The 23,133-nt window shown below is 42.8% G+C and overlaps 1 protein-coding gene across 6 annotated transcripts in view; it reads left to right on the top strand.

Annotated features, from left to right (window-relative positions):
- itpr1b (inositol 1,4,5-trisphosphate receptor, type 1b) overlaps nucleotides 1-23,133 on the top strand; it is a 439,399-nt gene that overhangs the window by 142,969 nt on the left and 273,297 nt on the right. For all 6 annotated transcript variants that reach the window (XM_067998943.1, XM_067998947.1, XM_067998944.1 and 3 more), the window contains exons 12-15: nucleotides 12,553-12,707; nucleotides 18,082-18,181; nucleotides 18,270-18,430; nucleotides 20,670-20,811. In XM_067998943.1, coding sequence (XP_067855044.1) covers nucleotides 12,553-12,707; nucleotides 18,082-18,181; nucleotides 18,270-18,430; nucleotides 20,670-20,811 — 558 coding nt within the window. The remainder of the gene's footprint in view (nucleotides 1-12,552; nucleotides 12,708-18,081; nucleotides 18,182-18,269; nucleotides 18,431-20,669; nucleotides 20,812-23,133) is intronic.

Here is a 23,133-nt window from a genome sequence, read left to right as displayed (position 1 = left end):
AAGATAGTCCAGAATGTCACCCGAGCACAACGCAACGCCATCAACGCTCTCAAGACCAACCGCAACATCGTCATCAAACCAGCGGACAAAGGAGGAGCCATTGTCATACAGAACAGAACGGACTATTGCAAAGAAGCATACCGACAACTGGACAACCAGGAACACTACAGACGGTTACCCGCAGATCCGACCAAAGAACACACCCACCAGCTCAACAAACTGATCAAGACCTTCGAACCAGACTTTCAAAGCATCCTACGCACTCTCATCCCACGTACTCCCCGCGTGGGAGACTTCTACTGCCTCCCAAAGATACACAAAGCCAACACACCCGGACGTCCTATCGTATCAGGCAACGGAACCCTGTGTGAGAACCTCTCTGGATACATCGAGGGCATCCTGAAACCCATCGTACAGGGAACCCCCAGCTTCTGTCGCGACACTACAGACTTCCTACAAAAACTCAGTACCCATGGACCAGTTGAACCAGGAACACTTCTCACCACGATGGACGTCTCGGCACTATACACCAGTATCCCCCACGATGACGGCATCGCTGCGACAGCATCAATACTCAACACCAACAACAGCCAATCTCCGGACGCCATCCGACAACTCATCCGCTTCATCCTGGATCACAATGTCTTCACCTTCGATAACCAGTTCTTTACCCAAACACACGGAACAGCCATGGGGACCAAATTCGCACCCCAATACGCCAACATTTTCATGCACAAGTTCGAGCAGGACTTCTTCACTGCACAAGACCTCCAACCAACACGATACACCAGATACATCGACGACATTTTCTTTCTATGGACCCACGGCGAGGAATCACTAAAGAGACTACACGATAACATCAACAAGTTCCATCCCACCATCAAGCTCACCATGGACAACTCCTCAGAATCAGTTTCTTTCTTGGACACACGAATCTCCATCAAAGACGGCCACCTCAGCACCTCACTCTACCGCAAGCCCACGGACAACCTCACGATGCTCCACTTTTCCAGCTTCCACCCTAACCACGTCAAAGAGGCCATCCCCTATGGACAGGCCCTGCGAATACACAGGGTCTGCTCAGACGAGGAGGAACGCGATGGACACCTACAGACGCTGAAAGACGCCCTAGTAAGAACGGGATATGACGCTCGACTCATCGATCGACAGTTCCGACGGGCCACAGCAAAAAATCGCATAGACCTCCTCAGGAGACTAACACGGGACGCAACCAACAGAGTACCCTTTGTCGTCCAGTACTTCCCCGGAGCGGAGAAACTACGCCATGTTCTCCGCAGCCTTCAACAGGTCATCAATGAGGACAAACACCTCGCTATGGCCATCCCCACACCTCCACTATTCGCCTTTAAACAGCCACCCAACCTCAAACAGACCATCGTTCGCAGCAAATTACCTAGCTTTCAAGAGAACAGCGTCCACGACACCACACAACCCTGCCACGGTAACCTCTGCAAGACGTGCCAGATCATCGACACAGATACCACCATCACACGAGAGGACACCACCCACCAGGTGCATGGTTCATACTCCTGTGACTCAGCCAACGTTGTCTACCTCATACGTTGCAGGAAAGGATGCCCCAGAGCATGGTACATTGGCGAGACCATGCAGACGCTGCAACAACGGATGAACGGACACCGCGCAACAATCGCCAAACAGGAGGGTTCCCTCCCAGTCGGGGAACACTTCAGCAGTCATGGACATTCATCCACCGACCTTCGGGTAAGCGTACTCCAAGGCGGCCTTCGAGACACACGACAACGCAAAATCGTCGAGCAGAAATTGATAGCCAAGTTCCGCACCCATGAGGACGGCCTCAACCGGGATCTTGGGTTCATGTCACACTACACGTTACCCCACCAGCGAACAAATGTTATCTGTTTTTAATATAACGGGTCAGTTGCTGTCTTTTCTATGTTTCTACCTCTCTATCTCTTTTTTGTTGTTTGTTGTTTTTTTTGGTGATTTGTATATTCTGAGACCTGGCAGGTAACACCTGTCTGTCTGCACACTGATTGCCTTGGCAACGGGCAGTTGAAAAAACTGTCTGTAATCACCAAGCATTGTTCTGTGAATTATAAATGCGATTTCATTTCGAGGATTTCATTTTCACATCGTTCACCTGACGAAGGGGAAAGCCCCCGAAAGCTTGTGAATTTAAAATAAAATTGCTGGACTATAACTTGGTGTTGTAAAATTGTTTACAACTGGGACAGTGTGAGCATTGCCTGGGTGATTCATTCTGTGAACAATAAATGTGTGTGTGTGTGTGTGAATCTTATCGTCAAAGGATCTTATTTGACAATGAATGAAAGACACCCATATAATTCTGGGATAGCCCCATAGTCTTGTTTCTATTGAACTTCAAATAAATAGGGGTGGGTCGAAGCTCTGTAACAAATAGTTCCCATGTTATCCAGCATCAGCAACTGTTAACACTCAATGCCCTCCTATCTCTATGACTTACTATCTCTGTGACCTCCTCCGGCCCTACAACCCTCCGACATTTCTGCGCTCCTCCAATTCTGGCCTCTTGCGCTCTTCAGATGCAGCAAGCAGTTACGAAGGCGAATGGTATGTTGGCCTTCATTGCAAGAGGATTTGAGAACAGGAGCAGGGATGTCTTACTGCAGTTGTACGGGGCCTTGGTGAGACCACATCTGGAGTATTGTGTGCAGTTTTGGTCTCCTTATCTGAGGAAGGATGTCCTTGCCATGGAGGGAGTGCAACGAAGGTTTACCAGACTGATTCCTGGGATGGCAGGACTTGCGTATGAGGAGAGATTAGGTCGACTCGGCCTATATTCACTAGTGTAAGGAATCTTACAACACCAGGTTATAGTCCAACAAATTTATTTTAAAATCACAAGCTTTCGGAGATTATCTCCTTCGTCAGATGAATGAATGAAAAGGTTCTCAAATCGCATATCTTATACGATGTTGGGACAGCATCACACCAATCAAAAGGTGTCGTTGTTATTCAAACAGGCCAGTCACGGAGAACAGCACGTCCCAGTACACTTGATATACATTGTGTCTTTTACACAGGCAGGCAGAAAGAAACTCAAAATGGCAGAGAGAGAGAGAGAGAGAATTTTAAAAAACATATAAATTTTTTCCCCCTTTTTGCTGGTGGGGTTACGTGTAGCGTGACATGAACCCAAGATCCCGGTTGAGGCCGTCCTCATGGGTGCGGAACTTGGCTATCATCACATATATTCACTAGAGTTTAGAAGAACGAGAGGTGATCTCATCGAAACATATAAAATTCTAACAGGACTAGACAGACTGGATGCAGGGAGGATGTTCCCGATGTCTGGGGAGTCCAGAACCAGGGGTCACAGTCTCCGGATATGAGGTATGCCATTTAGAACCGAGATGAGCAGAAATTTCTTCACTCGGAGGGTGGTGAAACTGTGGAATTCTCTACCACAGAAGGCAGTGAAGGCCAAGTCATTAGATGTATTCAAGAAGGAGATAGATATATTTCTTAATGCTGAAGGGATCTGGGGAAAAAGCGGGAACAGGGTACTGAGTTAGACGATCAGCCATGATCATTTTGAATGGTGGAGCAGGCCCAAAGGGCCAAATGGCCTACTTTTGCTCCTATTTTCTATGTTGCTATGGTTTCTATCCCTGATTTTCATCGTTCCACCATTGACTGCTGTGCCTTCAGCTGTTTAGGCCCTAAGCCCTGGAATTCCCTCCCTAAACCTCTCTGCCTCGCTACCTCTCTCTCCTCCTTTAGGTCACTCCTTAAAACCCGCCTCTTTTACCGAGCTTTTAGTTACCTGTTCTAATATCTCTTTATATGGCTCGGTGTTGAACTTTGTTTGATAACTCTCCTGTGAAGCATCCTGGGATGTTTTAATATGTTAAGGGTGCTATACAAATGCAAGTTGTTGATGTTACGAAGAACCCATTGACACAGGCCGTAAGGGTTTCAGACTTTATTTTTAGGCTTTGTTACACAGTCAGATCAGTTGTGTAAGTCGGGTTATTATATTCTTTCAGTGTCTTACTGTGTCGTTTAACATCTATTATTTCCGCTATAAGTAAATCTGACTGAAGTATTTTTTAATCCTGTACACCTTGCTTTCGGAGGTGATGGGAGACGGGTGGACATCCCATCCGTTCTCCAGAAAGCAACTTACCAGGATTAGGAGTTAATTATTAACCCTGGGCGCACTGGCCTGTAGACGGCAATGAATAAAGATGCAGTTTTGAGTTCCTAATGCATCAACCTGCTTTATAGAAACTGCTGTTTAGCCATAAACACCAGAACAACCGTTGAGGGGAAAAAGCCTGAACTGTAACAATCAGCAAGAGCTTGCCTTTATACAGCTCCTTTAGAAAAACATCACACGATGCTTTACAGTGAAGTCATTTAAAAAAAACAAAAAAGGACACCGAGCCAAAGAAGTGGCTATTAGACGTGACCACTAAAAGCTTGGTCAAAAAGGTGGGTTTTAAGGAGGGGCTTTTAAAGGAGGAGAGGGAGGTGGAGAGGCAGAAGGGCTGAAGGAGGGAATTTCAGAGCGCGGTAACTGGGCAGCTGAAGGCATGGCTGCCGATGGTGTGGCAAAAGGAGGGGAGGGATGCTGAAGTGGCCAAAGTCAGAGGAGCAGAGAGTTTAGTGGGAAGGTTGTAGGGCTGGACCATGGAAGTAGAGTCTACGTCAGGTGGCAAGCTCAAGTGGGTGAATATGGATTGGAGAATTTAAATGGAGGGAGGGGTTTATGGAGGATAGGGTGGCAGTGAGATTAGAGGAGATGGAGATTGAAATCACCAATGATGACGCATCCCTCAATGCAGAGGGAGGATATCTCGGTGAGAAGCTTGGGGGAGGCACGATAGACAACAAGGACTTCAAAGGGGAGGTGAGAAAGGTGGAATGAGGAGAGGTGCTTGAAGGAGGGGAAGGTAATAGAGGATTTAGGGGAGAGATCAAGGTGAGATTTGGTGATAAGGGCCACATTGCCACTGGCAGTTTGGGCGGGGCAGGTGGTGAAAAGTATAGTTAAGCAGGGAGGCTTCATTAAGGGGCAGATGTCGCCACTTGTCAGTCAAAGCCAGGATGTCAATGCAATCACTCTCAATATCCTGAATGGTCAGGGCCTTGATCGTAAGTGTACTGACATTCTGGAGAAAAATTAGAGTGTTGGTGATTGTTGATCCACTGGCTGAGTTCGGTGTGGGGGGGGACAGTGAGGGTTGGGTGAGTGGGATGGGAAAGAGGTTGGCAAGATTCATCCCCAGCGGGCATGTTGGGTGGGAAGGTCAGCAAGAGAGAAGGATGGGGTCGTGTTGGATGCCTCGATGGGCCCTTCAGAGAATGCCAAGAGAGGTACAGATGGTAGCTGTTGCCTTATCCGAGAGGAGTTCAAGCCTGGACTGGTAGCAATAGAGTAGGAAGGTGGAGGAGTGGTGATGTCTTGGGATAGGGATGGGGAGTTGGGCAAAGCACCCAAGAGGAGAGAAGTGAAAAGTAGCATGACAATGAGAGGAGGGGAAGGATACAGGAGAATATGGTCCAAGACACCAAGGAAATTTAAATTACATTGGCATGGCAGAGATTCGAAGAGATATGACCTGGTCGTAAATAGAGGACAGGGAGGAGACAATATGAAGGAGTTCAAAGTTCAAGTCTCTTTCTCCCACCCACCCCCATTTTGCTTATTCTCTGCTCCAAACAGAGCTTGGAGAAGGGGAACGGCAAGTGCTAATATTCCTTCACACAGCAGATGTACTGTTGGTCAGATTGAGTGAACAATAGGAGCCAGTGGCTAAATGTCCAGTTTATCTGCAATGGCTGATTTGTGCTACTTGTATGAATTTGAAGAGACTGCTGGATGTTTGGGTGTGCAATGCAAAGGTGAATGTTATCTTGTGCTTCGATGGGGATTTGCAGTGTGGTAACTGCTTCACTTCTGCAGATTTCACTTTATTTTTCTGGGCAGGCTATTAAGTCGCAGGGATTGGGCCTCAGCTATTTACAATCTATACTAATGAATTAAAGGAGGAGACTGAGTGTAATGTATCCAAGTTTGCTGACGATACAAAGCTAGGTGGGAAAGTAAGCTATGAGGAGGACACAGAGTCTGCAAAGGGATATAGACAGGTTAAGTGAGTCAAGGTGGCAGATGGGGTATAATGTGGGGAAATGTGAGGTTATTCACTTTGGTAGGAAGAATAGAAGAACAGAATATTTTTTAAATGTTGGTGTTCAGAGGGATTTGGGTGTCCTTGTACATGAAACATAGAGTTAGCATGCAGGTACAGCAAGCAATTAGGAAGGCAAAAGGTATGTTGGCCTTTATTGCAAGGGGGTTGGAGTACAAGAGTAAGGAAGTCTTGCTGCAATTGTGCAGGGCTTTGGTGAGACCACACCTGGAGTACTGTGTACAGTTTTGGTCTCCCTACCTAAGGAAGGATATAGTTGCCTTAGAGGCCATGCACTCGATTGATTCCTGGGATGAGAGGGTTGCCCCATGAGCAAAGATTGAGCAGACTGGGCCTATATTCTCTGGAGTTTAGAAAAATGAGAGGTGATCTCATTGAAACATATAAGATTCTAAGAGGGCCTGATGGGGTCGATGCTGAGAGGCTGTTTCCACTTCTGGAGAGTCTAGAACTAGGGGACATAGTCTCAGAATAAGGGGTGAGACATTGAGGACTGAGATGAGGAGGAATTTCTTCAGAGAGTTGTGAATCTTTAGAATTCTCGACCCCAAAGTGCTGTGGATGCTCACTCGTTGAGTATATTCAAGGCTGAGATTGATAGATTTTTGGACACTAAGCGAATCAAGGGATATGGGGATTGGGCGGGAAAGTGGAGTTGAGGTCTAAGATCAGCCATGATCTTGCTGAATGGCAGAGCAGGCTTGAGGAGTCGTATGGCCTACTCCTGCTCCTATTTCTTATGTTCTTAAGCCATGGGAAGCATCGCAGTCGAACGAAACCTTTCACTATGATTATCTAAACTTCACACACGCATGTGCCCACTTGCCAGCAAGAGCCACTAGATAGCAATCAAAAGCATGAATTCCGGCAGATTCTTGCCCCTCGCCCCACCCTCTGGCTGTTGAGCTCCTGAGCCCAAGGGCGATGTACCCAATTGTACCTCAACTGAGATCAACAAAACCAGATTTCACTTCTGATGAAATATGCAATTCCAACAGCAGGGGGAGTGGTTGTACTTTTTCTCTCTTTCTCTCAAAGCTTTTTCCAGCTGCATAATACTCATCAATGTGTCTTGTGCCTTGTTGCAACCTTGTAATCTGTACCTTATAATCTCACAGTACATATTTAACATAGGAATGAGAATTCTATATCTAAGTTGCCTGGGATACACAAAACAACTGAGAGAGATCAGTTACAGAAATTAAAAATTTCCTAGATTTAAAAATATCAGCTGATGTCATTTGGTATCATTGAACTACCAGTTGGAGAGCCACTGCTCCCATCACCAAATGTTTGTCCGAGTGTCTGAAGGGAAGGGTGTGTCCAATGTCAAGAATGGAGCATTTCCACGTTTACGACCTGGGGTCTTGGGAGCTGTTTTTTCATCCATTGTGGAGATTGGGGACCAGAGGAAAACAAGCAATTGAACGTATCTTTCAAATAATTGGGGGGGAATCTAGAATATCCATTTCCAGTTTAGGGACTAATAATTGGTAAATCAGCTGCTCGTATCCTATCCTGCACCAAGTCCCTACTGTTGGTGGCTGTTCCTTTTCGATGCCCAGGCCCTATGCTCTGGAATTTCCTTCCTAAACCTCCGTCTCTTTCCCCCCCACCTCCTTTTTTAATGTTTTTATGCTTAAAAACCATCTCTACGACCCAAGCATTTGGTTGCCTCTTCGAATGCCTCATTTGGATCAGCGTTCATTTTTTTTCTCTTGCATCTCCGCAGTGCCCTGGGACACTTTTGTAGATGATGACTGGTCAATGGATGATGGCCTAGTATCCCAAACTAGAAACAATCTTGACCATACATGTCATTAGACCTGTTCTGGCAAGTTTCACTCCATGTACAATTAAGCAAGGCATTTAAGTATCTAAAAATGAGCTTGCGCTGTCTAACAAGCTGAGCGTCGATGGGCCTGGTTTGATTTTTGATGCCCTCCTCTTATGTTCGTAATGCCTAATGTGTTCTTAAATCCATCATAATCCATTGCTTTAGTAGAAATTGCTTTCTTTGTAATTGGCTAAGTTTAAATAGATAAGTAGTAACAACAATTAATTATCTTTGTATTGGATGTTGAAAGGAAGTTTGCAGTAGTCAGATATGATAGAACGTCTAACAAAACAGGTACTGTTTATCCTTTGTCATGTCAGATGCATATCTAATTGATCTCCTGCCAGATCTTAACCAAGTTATCCTCAGCCCATCACATGACTGCTCTTATAAAGGTGCCAACAAATGCTCTGGATTAACAAGAAACTTGTTGAAATGAAATAAATTAGCATTTGGCACTTGTAATATGGTGACACCATTGACCTTAGTACTCCTGGTTTATGTGCAAGATAGATCATCCAGATGGCTGAACAATTAATGCCAACCATGCACAAGGGGCAAAGTGTCTTCAGCAATATTGGATTCAGGCTTTCCTTGTTATTGGGAGTCTGAATATAAGTCCTGATGACTCCACCACCTCCAATGAGCTTGCTCCGGCAGTTGTTTGTCAGGACTGTTTGATGTGACATTTGGGGGTAAAATTCTCAAGGAAGTGGGGGAACGGAGAGATCTGACATAGATTAGATTGGTAGAAAACAGGAGTGGTCACACCATGCAGAGCTGCATCCTGTAATGATGGAGTGCAGATAGTTGCAGAGAAGGCCGCATTCCAAAAAAAAACTGGGACGATTCCTCCGACTCCCTAAGGCAATCAAGCAAGCCCTAGGAGATAGACCCTAGTTACCAGTGATGCATAACGAGACATAGGGCAGCCATTGTGCATCCTTTGCAGGAAGGAGGGAGGAAAAGATTTTTTTTTAAAGTTCTTTCAGATCTTGTTGCTGCTTCTTTAAAGCAGGAGATATGCACTTCTCTCTGTTCCCCCCCCCCCCCCCTTCACTTCCTTAAGAATTTTATTTTTTGGGTATACTCCTATTCTCTGATCTTTTTTTCCCCAAAATATCCAAGTCATGGTTTAATTTACAGAGATAATATTGGATCAGGTTGGGAAGCTACAATTACAAATTAGTTATAAATATCAGTCGCATTGAAAGAGTCTGTTTGAACCCTTGTGTCTGCTCTAACTCACATTAGAGCTATCTTCTCTAGTCCCATTTCGTGGCTGCCCTTCATCGCCCTTAATATTTTTGCAATTTTTATTTAATTCCTTAAATACTGTGATTGACTCACCTTTTAATGATCAATTCTGGTAATGTGTAATCGAAATTCTAATAACCGAGTGGAAATTATTTCTTTTAGCCTTTCCAGCCCTTTATGCTTCCAGCACTAATCCTAAATCCATAACCTCTTATCACTGACAGTTTTCCCTTTCAAAATTTTGAGCATTTCTATTTCTATCTCCCCTTAAGCCATTTTGCATAGTTCTCCAAGTCTTTCGTCGGAATGCTGTATCCTTTCATCCCAGTAAATAAATCTATGTTGCACTTTTTTTCAATATTCCTTTTCCAGAGTGGGTTGACCAAAACTACACACCATACTCCAGCTGTGACCTAACTAATGTCTTGTACACATCCATCATCATGTCCTTGTTTTTACATCCAACGCTCCTATATTGAATACCTTTTTTTAAAAAAAAAGCTTCTTGCACAAGCTTTTAAAGATCTGTGTATCTGCACCCTTAAATCTCTCTGTCCCCTAAAGAATTTTATTTCTTAGGGAATATTTCGATTCTCTGATTTTTTTTTTAACCCCTGTGGATTCATTTACAAAGACATTTTTGTTTCCCTCTGTTGCTCACCCTCATCCTTCTATTTTTGAATTTGTTTCCTTTCTTGGGTCTAATTGCGTGCCCTTCCTACATTGGAGAGGGTAATTGGACGAGGCACCCTGTAACTGTTACAAGATGTTACGTAAGATGCTTTGGCTGACTAACCTCTGATTTTTCACTCCTCACACACAAAGACCTTGGCTTGGGTTCTTCCTTTGCCCCCTCCCCCCTCCTCCTCCTCCTCCTCCTCCATGGTTTGGCTGAGATTGGAAACGCTTCATCTGATGAGTCACAGGCTTGATCAAAGTCTTGTTCACTCAGACTAATCTCAAAACTAGTTTATCACCTTTCAGCTACTGTTATCAGTCATTCATTGGTGCCTTTTTTTAAAAAAAAGTGTTCTGTAATGAAAATAGGGGGTCTTTAATTTCCTCAGGGCTACAGTGACAACTGCCATTTTGTTTTATTTCTCATTGTTTTCTTTCCTTAGCTTTATTAAGTGGTAAAGTTTGACAATTTCCATGCAAATGCCCGAGGCTCAAATGCAGAATATATATTTTCATGTTTAAAATTGATTATTTTTCAAACTTCAGTAGAAATTTCATAAAATCAAGTCAATTTTGCTTCTCTTGATTCATCATTTCGAAAGGTAACTTTGATTGCAGAACAGACAAATTTATTTTGCTTATTGTAATATAATTGCAAGAGTGGTGGTTTTAAATTGCACCCCTCCTTAAATAAGCAGATTGTGGTCCTCGTTTTTCTCAATTTTAAAAAGTTTCATCCTTTTTAGCCCATCTCGCCCCTCAGTTATTGTAAATCTCCATCAAAAGCAACCTCCGGTTTCTGCATATTTATGGTGTCAGTGCCCCGCCATGAATTGTCAAATCTGTGTGGGTAGGAATGAAAGTCGTCTTGGAGTATTACCACTGTATTCAGTCTCCATTCTGTGATCCCCAATTGCCAGCTCTGTTAAGAAATGCTGGAATGAATCGTGCTTAGTAGGTTGGACCACAACTTGCATTGAATCTCAAGGCAATCTGATTGTGAAACATTCATGTTTACCCCACCAGCATTTGCCAATTTTGGGCGATATTCAAGTACTACTTTTCTAATATGAAGACTAGCATAGAATCTTACAGCACAAAAGGAGACCATTCAGCCCATTGTACCTGTGCCAGCTCTTTGAAAGAGCTATCCAATTGGTCCCACTCCCCTTCTCTTTCTCTAAAACCCTGCAAATTTTTCCTTTTCAAGTATTTATCCAAGTCCCTTTTCAAAGTTACTATTGAATCACCTTCCACCACCCTTTCAGGCAGTGCATTCCAATCATCATAACTCGCTACGTAAAAATGTTTCTCCTCATCTCCCCTCTGGCTCTTCTGCCAATTAGCTATATTTTTGTATGAGAGTTTGATATTGCAAGTTCTGTTATGCTAGGGTATATGCCACAAACACTGAACTATGAAAACTATTCTGATATTCTGAAGTTCTTCATACTTTGTGCATATCAGAATAGTTTTCATAGTTCAGTTTGCAGTCACTAACCTCTCCTCCACCACTCATCAGTTTATAATTAATATCACCTCCTCCCCATCCCCACTTTGAGTATTGTGTGTTATGCTTTGTTTTGAAACCACTGATACCTTGCACTGTGCAAAGCACCTGTACTAAAGAACTGGACATTTTGAATGCAGTGTTTTGAAAATATGATGTGCTGAATGCTTGTCTAAGGGATATTTGAGGTAGTGAGACAGTGTAGAGCGTGTGACTGAGCAGGTACTGCTGATCAGCCTCTCTGTTGCATAACTGCATGTTTAAAGTGTGCTGTGTACATCTGAGTAGAGGCTTCATTTAAGGTAACTGTGGAGAATGCCATCAAGAGCAGTGCAGTCTCCTTACAGTTACCATTGATTTACTCTTCTGTTACCCTTATTAGACTATGATATGACTACTTAAAGCACCCTGAATTGCCCCTTTGGAGGGACTTTTTGCTGTAATTTATTGTGAGAACTATGTGATTTTCCCTGCTCCTGTGCTTGTACATGAATGCTGGCCCTGGATTCTTCTCTGCCCCTTATTACTACTCTGTTCCTGTTGACCGTAGTATCTCACTGTTTATTGCGCTTTGCCCAGAAAGAAAAAAATTCTTCATACTTTGTGCATATCAGAATAGTTTTCATAGTTCAGTTTGCAGTCACTAACCTCTCCTCCACCACTCATCAGTTTATAATTAATATCACCACCTCCCCATCCCCCCTTTGAGTATTGTGTGTTTGAAAGGAATGTTTTCACAGAATTGATGTTATCTTTGGGTGGTGTCTGTCAGTATTCCTGTGAATTTTGTGTGCGAAAAGAATGAGAATGCAGATGGAAATGGGAAATCTGTCTGGGGTTTTAGCTCCAGGATCATTATGCTACTTGATGATTCAAGGTTTTGATGGGAACCTAGTGCCAGCAGTGAATTGGTATCTTCTAAGAAACTTGGATTATGGTTAAGATGATGACAGGGCAGACATCATTAATTATTTTCATCTGCATCTTTCAGTTCCATTTAGCATTCTGTTCCCTTCTAGTTCTCGATCTGAAAAGGTTTAAATCTTGCGTATTGTTGTCTTCACCAGATTGACTCTGAACAGGAAGCCCTGAGAAACCGAATACGCACTATCCAGGAGAAGGTGATGTACACACTAGTGTCAGTGCCTGAGGGGAATCATATCTCCTCCATCTTTGAGCTAGATACAACTACCCTCCAAAGAGGGGACTCTCTTGTTCCAAGGTATGATTGATTTGTAGCCAAACGTGTACATTTGGGGAAGTTCAGATGTAAACTTCCACCGATTTTAAAATGTTCAAGGAGCAGCTGCTCGATATTCAGAAAATTATGCACATTTGCAACAAAAGCCAAATATCAAAGGTGGTGCTGGTGCTGTCTATATCCAAATCTGCTAAAAAAAAAAATTTTGAATTTATATCAAGTTCTGATATTCTGGGATTTTTTTGTGCTCTAAATAAAATTCCCTATATTTTTCATAACAACAAAAAGGGCCATTTTTAAAGCAATTTGATCAAAGCAGAGAATGATCAGAATCTTGTTGCTTTAAACTTGGTCTGGCAATTTGGACATAGAGGCCGAAATAAAGAAAGAACTTGCATTTATACAGCAGCTTTCACAACCTCAGAACATCCCAAAGTGCTTCACAGCCAATTAAGTACTTTTGTAATGTAGGAAACATGGCAACCAATTTGCACACAGTAAGATCCCACAAACAGCAATGAGATAATGACCAGATCATCTGTTTTCGTGATGTTGGTTGAGGGATAAATATTGGCCAGGGCACCGGGGAGAACGCCCATGATCTTCGAAATAATGCCGTGGGATCTTTTCCATCCACATGAGGCGCCAGATGGGGCCTTGGTTTAACGTCTCATCTAAAAGACGGCACCTGGAGGGGGATTTGAACCCACAGCCTCTGACTCAGAGGTTAGAGTGCTACCACTGAGCCAAGGCTGATTCCATTAGCAACCAAGCACCATCTTGCACCTTGTGTTTGGAATATGATGGATACCAGAACTTGGGAAAGCAGTACTATAAAGGTTCTGACTGGAGACTTGTGTTTTTTTTTCTGTTGGTGACAGTCGAAAGCTAAGGGCAACTCCACCTGCTGCCCAATAATTATTTTCTAACTGCTAACCTGTTTTCATATGCTGGTGATTATATAGAGCTAAGACTCCTAATAGCCAGTATATTTTTGACTCGATACGTGACTAAAATGAAGTATACAGGTTTTTTTGTGCTCATTTGCAGTTCAGTAGGTCAGTCATATGGAGAGTTAAAATTTTATAAATGTGGTCTTTAATCGTGGTATCAAAGTTCAAGTTTAGCTAAGAACTCGTAACCATTTGTTGACCAATCGAAATTGTTGACGAGCCACAGCTGTGGCTACGACGACACCATTTTAGCCACATGCATTAATCTTAGTAGAAAATGCCTAGCATAATTTAGGTAAATGAACTTCATGTGTGAATATTTAATTAACAAACACCGAGCACCATTCAGTAACCAAGGAAGTAAAGCACTCACAACAATCAATAAAACACTCACACACTTTGCTTTTCGTCTTACCATTTACTAACAAATGCACAAAAAAGGTTGACGTACACGTGCTAATGCTATCCGAATATGAATATTGAGATCACATGCCCAATGATATCTATTATTCAATTTTTATTTACTAATCAGAAATGCAGTTGGCCACATCTGGATTCCTAATTGGCTAATATGTTAGCCACATGTGGTTAAAACTGACTTTGGGAGTACTGATGGCAAGATTCTCTCTTTAATGGCTTTGCATTCTACACTGTCTGGGAGGGTGAGGAAGAGGTGTTTTTGGGGGATTTTCTCCTCCTCTCCTAAAGGCCGCTTCACGGACAGTGGTAGCCCTATTGCATCTTGCCCAAGGCGGCATTCTAAACAGTGAGTGGCCGCAAACTATTTCAGCATGGAGGGTATCAGTCAAGCTCATTTCAGATCTCACCCAAACGCCATGCACGTATGCTTTCCAACATGAGTCACCGGATTACCATAGGCAGCTGGAACCCTGGCTGAATTCCCCTTCCTGCAACTTCAGTCCTAGGTGAGATGAGCAAATGGGATACAGCTCAGGAATTGAACCTGGGACCTTTTGGTCTGTATGGCTAAGTATTGCCATTACCCATTATACCGTCGAGGAAGCTATTGTGATAGTTCTGGATTTCCTTCGCATCTCTCTTGGAAAGGTATCCTCAGATCAAGTAATCCTGTGCATACATCAATCGAGAGTGCGTCCTCAGTTTAACGTTGCCTCCATCTTTTGCATGACACTTAAAACAGAGCCCCATCTGCTCTCTCTGGTGGGTGTAGAAGATCCCATGGCTCTGTTTTGAACAGGAGTAGTCCCTTGGTGTCCTGGCCAATATTTATCCCTCGACCAACACGACCAAAAACAGACTAACTAGTCATTTATCTCATTGTTGTTTGTGGGATAAATTGGCTGCTGCGTTTCCCCACGTTATAATAGTGGCTACACTTGAGATGTACTTCATTGGCCCTTATGGACATGCTGAGGATATGAAAGGTGGTATAGAAATGCAAGTTTTCTCTTTTTCGACATGCGCAGAGCTCTTTGACCAATTGCTATACGTTGTTGTGTTGATCATCTGCCAACCATGTGACCTGGTACAGCTCGCAATTGGTTTATTATTATCACAAATGTCAATAAACAAACCACCTTTCAATGATAAATAGAGGAACATTAAATGGCTGTTGCAGAAACTATCATGTAAATGTGAAATTTAAGATCAACTTTGTCCACGAATAGGGAGTTTGAAATATTCTGTGACCAGTGCATTAAAAAAACTGTTGGCAGGTTTATCGGACCAAGCTTATGAGAAAGACCATCTATTTTGGCAAAGAAATTGCCACGAGCTGTACATTTTGAAGTTCAGACTCTAGGTTTTTGCTCGTTGATTGTTCTCAATGTAGCAATGTTGTAAGTGAGCCTAGATTGCAGACCAGTTCAATAAAAATTTGCTGACCAAATACTGGCTGGATAGGAATGTGAAATTTGTCAGCTCCAGCTCATTGTAATATTTGCTGTCAGCTTGCCTCCACTAAATATACATTTGAGCATTGCTGTTCTAACAACTAACACTAGTGTCTTAAACAACCACGAACCAATAATATTAAGTCTGTGTGTGTGTGTGTGTGTGTGTGTGTGCGCAGAGAGATCTTAAAAGTTCTCCTTTCCCAACCATATGATCCAAGCCTACTTTTTGTCCAATAGAAGTTGTTGACTAGCCACACATGTGGCTGAGGCAACATCGTTTTAGCCACATGCACTAATTTTAGTAGCAAACACCGTATTTAACACTCGCACTATACAAGTAAGTATACCTTTGATGTTTGTGAAGTAAACATACACATCACCATTGAGTAAGTAAGGAAGGAAAACACGCAACTATTAAAGATCACTGCTTTTCTTACCATTTTACCAGCAGATGCACAGAAAAGTTGAAGTACACATGCATATGTCGTGCGCACGAGTATTGAGATCGCATGCCCAACGACGGTGTCTGTTACTCACTTTGTTACTAATGAGTAACGCAGCTGGCCACATCTGGATTCCCAAATCACTATTTGTGGTTAGTGGCGAGTGTATTGGACAATGCTGCTCTACTTGACAGGAAATGGCATATCCATCAGTAGTATCGCAAAGAATTGGATCCATGCCCCTGCAAGCCAAATCCCTTCACTGAAGAAATTTGTTCTGTGCAGAAAACTTCTATACAAAATATTTGAAAGGTCTCCTTTCCCCAAATTAAACCAGCAACTCTTAGTGTTTTGTGCGATTTTTAAACTGCTGAAGGAGTCGTGTTATGGTAGAGATTTTGCAGGCTGGCTCGTTCTGCAGTTTGAGAAATCCCAATCGAATGCATTAAACCTCTTGGCCAACAAGTCACTTGTTTTATCCGAATTTGGCTGCTGTTGCTGGGTCCAAGAACCAAATGCTCAATTTTGCAACAGTCTCATCCTTTGCCAATACGTAATAAATTATGCATGGAAAGTGTAGCAATTAGGCCACAAATTACAGCTGATGATTAAAGCCAGATTCTCTGAAAATAAGAGAAAAGCATGGCATTGGCCATGAGTGTGAGACATCCATTGGGCATTAAAGCAAGAATTTATTTTATTCAGATACTGAAATCTGGCCCATTCGATAATCTACTGTGTAAAGAACTTTCAGAAATATTTTGCACAGACGTTTTCTGCACAGAACAAATTTCTTCTGTGAAGTGATTTGGCTTGTAGGGGTATGGATCCAATTCTTTGCGATACTTCCGATGGATATGCCATTTCCTGTCAAGTGGAGCAGTGTTGTCCAATACGCTCGCTACTAGCCACATGTAATGATTTGGGAATCCAGATGTGGCCAAATCGTTAGTGTCTGTTACTCACTTTATTTACTGTCATTGGGCATGCGATCTCAATACTCATGCGCATGACATATGCAGGGATTCTATACCTCGTGTCTACACAGTCACACTTGTATGTCGGTCAGAATACAGACTGTGCTTAGAACCAGGGAAAAAGCAAGCAACCTGTGCCCCTTTCCTGGAGACCTGCATGATGCATCCTTCCTCAGGAATGCATATCTAGAGCAGTGAAGGAGAGCAACATGCTTCCCCAAAACCCAACTCGAGACGAGGCCCCCTCTCCATAGACTTTATCCAACAAACTACCTCGATACACAAGACTACTTGAACGTGTACTAGTTTACCAACACGTTCAATATCTCCGTGTATGATTTTGCGAGTGGTATGTGTGCACGATGTGTGGTGATTGAACCTGATGCATAAATGTATGCAAGAATCGATCAAATGTTTTTAGTGTTTCGTTTATCAAAAAAAACACACTTAATATTGAGAAAAATGTACCAACAGTTAATATGACTGCTGTTAATATTTTTGCTTAAAATTTGTTTTGGAAAATGTTACTTCTGCCATCTTAAGGAGTTTTGATCTGAAGTGGAGCACACTTGTGGGCAGAGTATGACGGTAATACTTTCAACTTGCAGTAATGATGATCTGCTTTCCTTTGATGATGTCAGTATCCCCTCTGCAAATTTTTAATGTACATATTATAAACAGTATCACTATTATAATTATTACATAAAGTAGCGAAACAGTGTAGAACCAAATAACCATGAGCAGCTAACCTGTTGGTCTTTTGTGAGGTCATTCAACCATTCTCCAAAGCCTGTGGCTCACTATAGCAGGTGTTAATAGGCCAATTCTGGCCTGTTGCACATCCCCGATTTTCATCGCTCCATCATTGACAGCTGTGCCTAAGTCCGAAGCTCTGGAATTCCCTCACTCTACCTCTCTCTCTCCTCCTTTAAGACGCTCCTTAAAATCGACCTCTTTGACCAAATTGGGTCACCTGTACCGTTATCTGCTTATGTGGCTCGCTGTCAAATTTTGTTTGATAATCGATCCTGTGAAGCGTCTTGGGACTTTCTACTACGTTAAAGATACTATATAAATGCAAGTTATTGTTGTAGTGAAAGTCATTGGGAAGCTATATTTGACTCCTAAACTAATGTGTGTTTCAGGAACTCTTATGTTAGACTCCGGCATCTCTGCACAAATACATGGGTTCACAGCACCAATATTCCAATAGATAAAGATGAAGAGAGACCAGTTATGCTCAAGGTAAGTTTAAAATAAATATATATATATAAATACTAAAAGCGAATGAACTGTCGGACACTGACACTGTTGCTATCGCCTTCCACTTCAGATTGGCACCTCTCCAACTAAAGAGGATAAAGAAGCGTTTGCTATTGTCCCCGTTTCGCCAGCTGAAGTGAGAGACTTGGACTTTGCCAATGATGCCAGTAAAGTGCTGGCCTCGATAGCTGGCAAGCTTGAGAAGGGCACTATTACTCAGAATGAAAGACGGTAGGTGACACCATTTTAACAGGCAACCAGTAACTGACCACCTGTGTTTTCCTGTCAAGTTGGAACATAAATCCTCCCTTTTCACTTGTCTTATATCTGTGATTTCCCTGGTTTCCAGGGTGCCACATTTTTCAGACAAGTGTCTGGAAGTATTACCAACGCTCTTTATTGAGTATCTTTACAGTTGAAATTGTTGAAAGAATAACTGCGACTTAATTGAGATTCCTTGGTTCTGGCCAACTGTTGCTGTTGACAAAAGAACATTTGAGATGGTTCAGGGATGAGCTGAAATTAAGTGCATTTTGGAGGTTTGTTAGGAAGTGACAAAGACCTGATATTTTGCTCGTCTTTGTTTTTCATAAAGGCCTGGAATTAACTTGGTCAGTTGAAAATTTGGAACAATCTGAAGATTATGGGGGGGTTTTGTGGAGATTTGAAAAAAATATATCCTGTGCTGAAATTGGATTCAAAACATAGAAACACAGAATATCTCAAGGCCGGAAGAGACCAGAGGTCCATCTAATCCGCCTTCCTGCTGTCCTAGCAGTAGAGCAACGGCCATGTTTCTTCAAGATACTTGTCCAATTTGACCTCAATCTGCAACCTCTCTTGTCGAGCTATTCCAAAAAAAATCATGCTCTCGTGTTTTCTTCTTTTGATGGAAACAACCTAATCGCAGGGATTCTGATAGCACCTGAATGACCCCTGCTAATCTTCCTCAATTGCACAGCTGAGGCATATCCTAATCTGGGATTATCATTGATGGCCTATTACATAAAAGAAAGTTGACTTCGACACATTATAACCAGTATTGGATTCTTTTCTGAAATGGACTTTGTTTCATTTTGTTGATGAATTCCTTCCATACATATTTGCAGGACTATGGGGAAAAAGCAAGGGAGTGGGACTAATTGGATAGCTCTATCAAAGAACCGGCACAGGCACGATGGGCCAAGCGGCCTCCTTCAGTGATGATTGACACTTCATAAGAGGACCCGGGGTGGGGGAGGGGTGAGGCAAGGAAGGAGGAGAAATTTTAATGGAACTCAATCTATAATGTATTCAAAATCTTGCATCTCTGCACACTTCCTGTTTACAAAACCTTACTTCCCGTTGTCACACTTTTTTTGTCAACCTTTTCCCCCATTGTAAGTTCCTATTTCCATATTGGTAACGGAAGCTCCCTATGTAAACTTTTCATGCTGCACCTAAATCCTCTCGCCGCTGGTAGAACTACAATGTCTCGGTTTTGCATCGCCCAGCTCCTCGGCCTGTACCTCTGCTCCAACCAACTCTAGTTTTCTGCTTCCCAAATTGCTCTAAGATTCGCTGTTAAACTATATAATAAATCAAAGCGTTTAAAAATAAGGCCAAAATGGATGACTTTGGAATGAGGACTGGATTCTGCCTGCATATTGTGGTCCAGTTATTGCCCCCCACTGCCCCATCCTCAAACCCAGCTACACTGAGTATAACACTGCAGGAAGTCAAGTAGTACTTTTTTTTAAAAGTCACTAAGGCGATTAAATATTCATCCTGCTGGATGCTTGGCCCACATCAGGTCTTCAGTAAGAAAAGAGCTGCTTTACTAGTGTGCACAAGCTGTTTGTCAGCAGATTGGTCATGGTGAGCAGGATACGGTAGTGTAGTCATTACATTACTCTAATCCAGAGAGCGTGGGTTCAGTTCCCACCAGGGCAGTTTGAGTATTTGAATTTAGTTTATACAAAAAAAAAATCTGGAAATAAAAAGCTGGTATTAGTAAAAGTGACTTGTCATAAAAACCCAACTGGTTCACCAATGTCTTTTGGGAATGAAACCTGCCGCCCCTACCCGGTCTGGCCTATATGTGACTGCCGTCTCACATCAACAAAGTTGACTCTTAACTGCCCTCTGGAGTGGCCTAGCAAGCCCCTCAGTTGTACAATGACAGCTAGGGTTGGGCAAAAAATGCCGACCATGTCAGCAATGCCCATGACCTGAGAATGAGTTTCTTTTTTAAAAAAAAACTGGTATTCTTGCCAGGCTTTGATGCCAATCACGAACCTAAAATGTTAAGTACTGGCCAGGACTGGAGTGCCAAAGACCATAAATGGTGTCAGAAAAAACAAACCCTTATATTTGGAAAAAGTGTGTAAGTGCCGTATTATTAAAAAACTATCTTATAAAGCTGTCTTCTAAACTTGAGGTTTGGGCTTGTTAAACCTTTTTTTTTGTTTAATAAATTTATTTTCAACAGTTTTGTTACAAAGCTTCTGGAAGACTTGGTGTTCTTTGTTGCGGATGTTGCAAATTCAGCCCAAGATGTGCTTGAAGTGGTGATCAACAAGCCCAACCGAGAGCGACAGAAACTCATGAGGGAGCAAAATATTCTAAAGCAGGTGAGATGTCGATATGGTGGGGTGGGTGGGGTGTCCATTATTTCTGCTCAGAAGTGGATCTTATTCTGGAAACGCCCTTTTTCATTAAAGGGATTAATCTGAAGGAAACTGTTCAATATTGCAATAGTGACATTTATGACTGTGGCATCATTAGGAGAGTGTCTATAATCACCTGCTCTCTGTATTCTGACACTCTGTTGTGATGCTTCTGTTGAGACCAGCCATTCCAGAGCACCACTTAGTGTGGTTGTCAGCCTGAGGCTGTTTGTGGTCTGGTTGGACACAATTGAGGGAGCTGCTCCCCCTCTTCCCCTGCCCCCCACCCCCCTTCACACACACACAACCGCTTTGAGTATTCAAGTGGTAGCAATAGTAATGAACTTGTGCACTTGTAGCAGCTTTTACATCAGCCTTAGTGCTTTGCTTGTCCCACTGGTTCCTGACAAGCGGGCTTTGGGCACCTGGCAGTAATCCCAATGTAAAACTTGCCAGATGGCCTGTTTCTGTGCCGTAATTCTATGTCGTTCACTGAAACCAGACATACTTTTTCTACCAGGTTTTCTCCGCACTAAGTCTTCAGAGATTTTCAAGTTTCTGTTAGCGTTGCTGCCGGATGCGCAAAGTTAGGGTGTTGGAAACTGGCAGTGCCGATGTAAAAGGCCAATTTAAATGCAGCCACAGTGAGGAATTGGGGAAAGAACTCAATCTCATTATTTATTTTTTAAATTGGCCAGTCGATTCTTAATTCCTCGGAACACTACTCTGATCTTGTTACTTAAGTAGTGTACCCTTTTGACGTTCTGAACTCAACAGTTAGAAAACCTTCACTGTCTCCTGGGTTAAGTGAAGGAAGAAAGAACTTGTATTTATATAGCGCTTTTCACGATGTCAGGACATCCCAAAGAATCTTACGGCGAATAAAATACTATTGAAGTGTAGTCACTGTTGTGTTGTAGGAAATGTGGCAGCCAATTTGCACACAGCCAGGTCCCACAAACAGTAATGAGATAAATGACCAGTTCATGTATTTTTTTTTAGTGTTGTCAGTTGAGGAATAAACATTGGCCAGGACATCAGGAGAACTCCCCTTCTTCAAAATAGTCCCATGGGATCTTTACATCCACCCGAAAGGGCAGATGGGGCCTCGGTTTAACAAGTCAGTACTGCACTGAATTGTCAGCTTGGATTATGTGCTCAAGTTTCTGGAGTCAGACTTGAATCCATGACCTTCTGAGTCTGTTGACATTCAACAGGGCTTAAATGTGAGGAATGAGCACTCGGGCATAGGACCCCTGGCATCTGTGGAGCCGTTTCCCCAGTAAAGAGTCCAATCCTCCAGGAGAAGCATAAGGGAGCAGACAATAGGGTATCTTGAAGTTGGGTAGAGTGCTTTACCCAGCAAAAGCTAAGCCCTCCATCTGTGTAGTTCCGTATTAATTTGAAGTGGTATCGAAATGTCAGCCTGGATTATGTGCTCAACTCTCTGAAGTGGGACCTGAACTCATGACTTTCTGTCTCAGAGGCGAGAGTGCTACCGCTGAGTCACAACTGACATCTTAAGTAGTCAATAATGCAGAAGTCGACATGACAAATTGCAGGCAAATGGGTAAAAGTGTTCTTCTTCTCATTTGAAGTCCCAGGACTAATAGAAGTAAGACTAACTCGAAATTTCAGGAATAATAAAATTCTTGGTCTAGTGGTTGGAGAATAGACAAAGCGTTCACAGCTGCTATAGCTCTGCACTTCAGTCAGTATTTCCATCTTTTATAAGGTTATTAATGCAGCAGGCTTTCCTGATGGTTGTCTGCCGAAAAGAAAGATTTGTGTTTTGGAGGACAGAAAAGAAACACTAAGTGTAAATGTTTCCCAGATTGACAGGAAATGGATAGTGGTGCACGATGAGTTCTGTGCCAGACCTCTGTGTTGTTTTCCATTTATATAAGTGATGTGGACACTGGCGCAATAGGAGTAAAACCAAATTGGGAGCATGGCAATCTATTTTTTTCAGAACATAGGAACAGGAGTAGGCCATTCAGCCCCTCGAGCCCGCTCTGCCATTTGATAAGATCAAGGCTGATCTGTGATCTAACTCCATATACCTGCCTTTGGCCCATATCCCTTAATACCTTTGGTTGCCAAAAAGCTATCTATCTCAGATTTAAAATTAGCAATTGAGCTCGCATCATTTGCCGTTTGCGGAAGAGAGTTCCAAACTTCTACCACCCTTTGTGTGTAGAAATGTTTTCTAACCTCACTCCTGATAGGTCTAGCTCTAATTTTTAGACTGTGCTCCCTAGTCCTAGAATCCCCAACCAGCGGAAA

Source organism: Heptranchias perlo, chromosome 17 (assembly GCF_035084215.1).
Source record: "Heptranchias perlo isolate sHepPer1 chromosome 17, sHepPer1.hap1, whole genome shotgun sequence".
Classification (NCBI taxonomy): Eukaryota; Metazoa; Chordata; class Chondrichthyes; order Hexanchiformes; family Hexanchidae; genus Heptranchias; species Heptranchias perlo.
Note: the sequence above shows the minus strand (reverse complement) of the source record. Positions and strands in the feature narration are given on the sequence as shown.